The sequence below is a fragment of the Montipora foliosa genome, chromosome 2, assembly GCF_036669935.1.
Source record: "Montipora foliosa isolate CH-2021 chromosome 2, ASM3666993v2, whole genome shotgun sequence".
Classification (NCBI taxonomy): domain Eukaryota; kingdom Metazoa; phylum Cnidaria; class Anthozoa; order Scleractinia; family Acroporidae; genus Montipora; species Montipora foliosa.
In genome coordinates, this window is record NC_090870.1 from 39509778 (window position 1) to 39515678 (window position 5901).

A 5901-nucleotide genomic window follows, 5' to 3' on the forward strand; every position below is an offset into this window, starting at 1 on the left:
TTAATTCAAAGCAATCACTGGTCTTTGTCTGCTTGTGACTGATTTTCTCGTCCAACCTCTGATGTCATGTGAAAATTTTGCGACCGTCAATTTTTTATACCGACATTTCTACATTTAACATCCTTCAGGCTTTAAGTTGTGCCACAGCCATTCAGCCACTGGAATTGGGGACACAATTTTTACTCAACTGCGTATCATTGCATTGCTAAAAGGCGAGGGAAGATTTGAAAGCTTTATTATTACTAAAGTAACTGGCCATTTGTAAGTGCATGGAAAAATAGTGGAGTCGCATTAAGGTTACTTCCCACCTTCGCGGGTGCCCTTCGCCAAAAACATTGTACGCGCGCCAGTTTAAATAAAACCCCAACAAACTATATATCATTAGAAAGCTTAATAAGTGTACTTGACGAAAAATATACAATTTTAGCGAAGTTTTTTTCAGGAAGTGTCACAGGCCGGTAAGGCGTGAAACGACCGAGGGTTCCTCGATTGAATTTATCGGCTATCGGATTCCAAAGTACGAGCAAAATGGCTGCACAGTCTTATTCACAAGGCATCAATCACCACAAGTGTGTCGGGCTTTTTCGATATTCTGATTGGTTGTCTAGGTATCCAAGTCAAAAGTTGGAGTAGCTAAAAATGTGCGAGACGTGTTGCGTAAATGAACGCCACGCGAAAAATATGTTAACCATCAAAATTTCCCGACACACTTTTGTTTGTCATTATCTCTGGAATGTTCTAGCGAAATTTTACGACAATCCGCCGAATCTGCATACCCTATAAATTCGGTCAAAGTGGATGTATTCCTCTCAAAATCATATGCGAGATTTTCGCTAGTAAAGGTTCGTAAGCAACTCGCGCCACGCCTGGAGATTATCTCGCCTGATCAAACCGCAAACCAATGGAACGACAGGACCTCCTACGGTCTGTGACAATAGATGAAGATTTCCCGGGAAAAGCATCGCATTGCAACACGTTTTTCATATCGCTCAGTCGAGTGGAATTCAGGACGTCGACACAATTACGTACACTGGGCAAAGACACTAAAGGCAAAGGCAAAACCCGTGCCAAAAAGGTCAAAGGCGGAAAACGTGCCGCTGAAAAACAAGAGGCGACAAGTAACGAATCGACGGACAGCTCAAGTGCTCCAGTGTTTAGGGCCGTTGGTATCGCATTTTTCTTTTTCTTCATCGCTTCCACCAGATTCCGACGAAGAATCTTGTCCACAAACTGCACTGGCGTTGACTTTGATTTTTAAGGTACTTGCTCCAAGGATTTTCGCAGGCTTCAGGTCTTCAGGAGATGCCGAGATTATCGAAGGTGTTTGGCCAAACATAGAGCCTTTGTCGCTTTCGGCGAGGTTCTTTTTCTTTCTTTGACAAAATGGAGATATTTCTTTCTTCTTTGGGCCGGTTTTTTTTCTTTTCTTTACCCAAGGACTTTTTTCTGCATTTGATTTTTCCATACGAGTTATTAGAGCTTCCACGTGGGAATTTTGGCAAGTACGTGCGTGATGTAAATAAAAATACGCAAATAACATTAATACGAGCGTGAGCTTTTGCCGCGAAAATTTCCCCAAGGGGTCTAGTCCTTTGACAAGATTATGACACCTTCGTAGTTTATTAACTTTGTTTGAAAATATGTTTTTTCTAAATAACTCGGCCGCTTTTTGAGATTTTTAACACTTTCCTTTTGTAAACGCTAGATAAAATTACTGACTTAACTTTTGTCAAATAAAAAAAAAACGATTTTTTCGGCCTCTGAAGGTGGGAAGTAACCTTAACATAGAGCATTCACGATTGAAACAATCGTCCCTATTTCCTGTCTGTCGAAACTTCCAAGATTGTGATTAAGAAACCAACCCAGTTACGCAGCAATGTTGGACTAACCAATTGTCTCTCTAAATCAACTCACATCGGTCAAATTGATCAGTTTCTCTTTACTTCTTTCGTAGTCAGTTACTGTTATGCATATTTGATAGAACGTCTTAAAAATAACTACGCATGGTAATGTTCACGGTATACTAGTTTTGGGAGCCATTGTGACTCACCAATTCAGGTATTATATTATTTCTTTATTCTTTCCTAGCTCAAGCTCCCTTTACCAACATATGGCTCTCACAGGATTAAATAACTCGCTTAATACAACACGTTGGATTTCTACAAGGGTTATAACACATTTCATGACGGAAGATTCGACAGCTACTTCCACTCAGATTCCCTCCACGGAATCAGTAACGGCACTGGTTATTCTTTCCGCTCTGGCTGCTCTAATCGGTAGCCTTGGAAACGCACTTGTCCTTTTAACAGTCTTTAAAAATGGCACTCTCCGAACAATACCCGACTTTTTTATCACCAGTTTGGCATTTTCCGATTTTACAGTCTGTGCTCTTTTTCTGCCGATGTCAATTCACCGATTTTATCAAATGAACACTGAAGAAGACAAAGATACATTTGCTTTGACTACAAAATTTATTGGTCATATTTCCATGGTTGCATCAGCAACCAACTTGTTCGCAGTCACAGTTGATCGAGTTATTGCAATAGGATTTCCATTCAAATACCTTGCTGTGGTGACAAAACGTAATGCTGCCATATCTATTGCAGTAGTCTGGATCATTTCGATGACATTAGGAGCTTTAATCACGGCGGACCTCATGTCCAGTTCTGTCATTGGATTCTACTCGGGCATTATGCTACTCAACACCATAGCAATGTACATTTACTTATTTGTCACGGCGAAACGTCAGGAGAACAGAATTCAGAACATAACGACTCAAATCTCGGACAGTGTAGCAGTGGAAAAAAAAGTAGCAAAAACAATTTTCACAGTGGTGGGGCTCTACGCAATTAGTTGGTTACCGACACTTCTGCTACCAATATTCACCAAGCCTACTTCGATAAAGTTTAAACAAGCATTTCCTTGGGTTAAATTAATTCTGGCGTGTAACTCTGCTCTTAATCCTTTTGTTTACTGCTTGAGAAGCCAAAAGTACCGCTTAGCATTCTATAAAATCTTGCACATACATCAACAGCGTCCGTAAGCTAGTCAATCGCTGGCACTGCTAGCCTAAGGTAACACTGAGAATACCATGCAAGATCTGAAGATCTTAATAAGTTAGACATAGACGCATTCCCTTTAAACAGTTTAGTCTCATCGTTAAATCGGCGGACTAGTCGATCTCTGGGGATAGCGCCGTCGACCCATTCCTAATCTATTCCAATTTCGAAAGTGATTCACAGAAAAGTGCAACTGTATGGGGAGAGGAACAGAAATATACACAACTAACATGTGAAAAGCAGACGCCCCGTCCACATGTACACCTATCCGGATATTTTGGAATCCACAACTTTTTCTTTCAGGATTCAAAAATATTTCCATCGACACGTAGCGTATTCAAATCGAATTTGCCCGTCCACACTTATCCGAAACGTATCCGGATTCAAAATTTGGTTTTATTAACGGAGTTGATAATGTAAATTGACCACCGCACAGAGACTCTAAAAGCTGACGTTTCGAGCGTTAGCCCTTCGTCAGAGCGAATACAAGCGGATTCACTCTAGTGCTCAGGACTCCTCAAGGAAGCAAAAGTAACGCATACCATGCGCCATGCAACCAAGTCCCTCCCTCAAATTAATTTCACGGCAGGGAACAGGGCTCGATCTTGTTACGTCATCCGGATAAAAAAAAATATCCGGATTTGGGGTCCACACGGTTCCCACTTCATATCGAATTTAAAAATATCCACTTTGGAGAACGTATTCAAAAAGTTCCGGATTCGCCAGCGAATTTGCCAGATACGTGTGGACGGAAGGCGTATTCGGAAAGAAAAAGTTGCGGATTAAAAAATATCCGGATACTTGTGAACGGGACCTTAGCCAGGAACCGAACCCGGATCTCGACATTACTGGTCGGATGCCTTGACCATTCGGCCACTGAACCAACCAAGCTGACAATGCAGATGCAAAGTGGCAAAGTACAAGTTAGCTTTAAGAAAACAATTTTTTTGCAATTACGGTCGATTGGTGATGCAAGGAATGTAACGGTAATAGGGTAGTCATTCTGAGAAAATGAGGCTCCTCCTTATCATACCGTACTTAATCGCTATTTCTAGGGCTCTAGGCAAGGTAAGTACATTAGGGACCCTAGGGGATGATGGCGTAGACGAGAACAAGAACATTAACGGAAAACACGATTTCTCATTATTGTTGAGATTTTTTTTCATTACAGTAACTGCAACTCATGTAATGTTAGAAAATTGTAAGCCAACCGACCTGGAATTAAACTGGTACAAACGGCATTGATAGCTAGCGAGAGAAAAAATAACGCCGTCTGTTCACATCATCCTTGGCTATTTGACGACGTTGTTGTGAAGAAAACTACAAAGAAACAACGCAGGGAACGCAAAGCGAAAGCTATTGACTTTTCTTGTTAAACCCAGCGTTTGTTTGTTTCTTTCTTTTTTCTTTTTCTTGAGTTTTCTTCATCGTAGAGGTCGCCGTGGCTTGTTAAGGTCTCTATTAAACTACGTGTGGGCTAGATTGCCAGCAGTTTCTTCTCTGTCAGTCGAGCTACGCCCTTTTTTAGTCAATCGTATCTAGTCACGCAATCGAGAGAAACGACCCAAAGAGGCTTGGACGAGATGGGAAGAGACCCCTTCCTCAAGTCTCCCTTGGATGTTTCTCTCGATTGCGTGACAAAACACAATTGACTCAACACGCGCGTGGCTCGAGTGACATAGAACGGACTGCGAGCTTTCTACAAAGGGGCGTATTCGATTTTAAGACACTGAATGGTTGGGAAATTGACTTATATGTCATCTACACAATGGTGGAAACTTCTCCATTAGAGAACGAGCAATTAAAATAATAAAGAATGGTAGTAAGTAAGAGTTGCCGCGTTATCTGGCTAGGTACTTCAAGGGTGCACAAATTAGTAAAAGTAAAGTGTGTTGAAAAGGCACCAATTTTGACAATTTAGAAAGGTACACCTAGTCTCTACATAAAAGGTGTCTTTCCTTGGAGAATGGAATAGCCGTTGTGGCAAACCCTCAAAATTTTCTTTCAAGACTCAAAATGATCGATGAGAACTCCAATTATTTTCGATGAAACGCAAAAAAAATCCGGGAAAATAAAACGTAATTTATTACTATCGAATAAGGGAGAAGAATGCAACAGCACGGAAAATTCGAAGACTGGGGACCGTTTCTCGAAAGTCTCGATAAATGTGCGGGCCAGAAAATCCATTTACGAAACCTGCCTTTCGCTTGTTTTGATAAGAGGGTCTTTTAACATGTTTTAAGAAAAATAAAAAGCAAAATGATCGGGAAGTTTGATGACTTAAAACGTCCCCGTTCTTAAGATACATGTATTGAGGGGATTGTGACACCCGAAAAGGCCCGAAAACATTTGGGACTTCTTACTTATCGATTACCAACGCGGATGCACTACAATTCAACTACAGGAGACTCGTTGGAGCTTGGATATAAAAAGGTTTATATTGACTGGGGCTGAGTGTCCTGTATGCTGTTAATATTGAAATGTGTGTCATGGTGTTGTGGCTGGGTAAATGTCTTGGAGAGATTTAGCATCACGTTTCGAAGACTGTCGCTGGTCAGTAGTCTGAGTGTAGTTAATGAGCTTAAGCACGCGCGGACGGCAACCGGAAGAGAACGTTTTGCGTGCCAGGACAGTGGTGTGTCCGAGCGTTTAAAACTAGCCATCTCTAATGGAGAAAAGTTTGGGGATCCAGCTAATTAATATTCAAGAATTAAATTTCGATCTATTGCTTCGTAATTGATGTTGCAGTACCCTTTCAGATTTCTAAATTGCACAAAAATAAAGTCTTATCCCTCCCCTCGAATATGTACTTTGAAACTGTTATGCTCGTTGATTTATCGAT

General features: G+C 41.1%; 1 protein-coding gene across 1 annotated transcript in view; it reads left to right on the forward strand.

Moving 5' to 3' along the window:
- The window catches only part of LOC137990775 (melanocortin receptor 3-like), a 6172-nt gene extending 1312 nt beyond the window's left edge, over positions 1 to 4860 (forward strand). The window contains exon 2 of the mRNA XM_068835885.1: positions 2089 to 4860. Within this exon, the coding sequence (XP_068691986.1) occupies positions 2111 to 3043 (933 nt within the window). The 5' untranslated portion in view covers positions 2089 to 2110 and the 3' untranslated portion in view covers positions 3044 to 4860. The remainder of the gene's footprint in view (positions 1 to 2088) is intronic.
- Positions 4861 to 5901: the final 1041 nt, after the last annotated feature.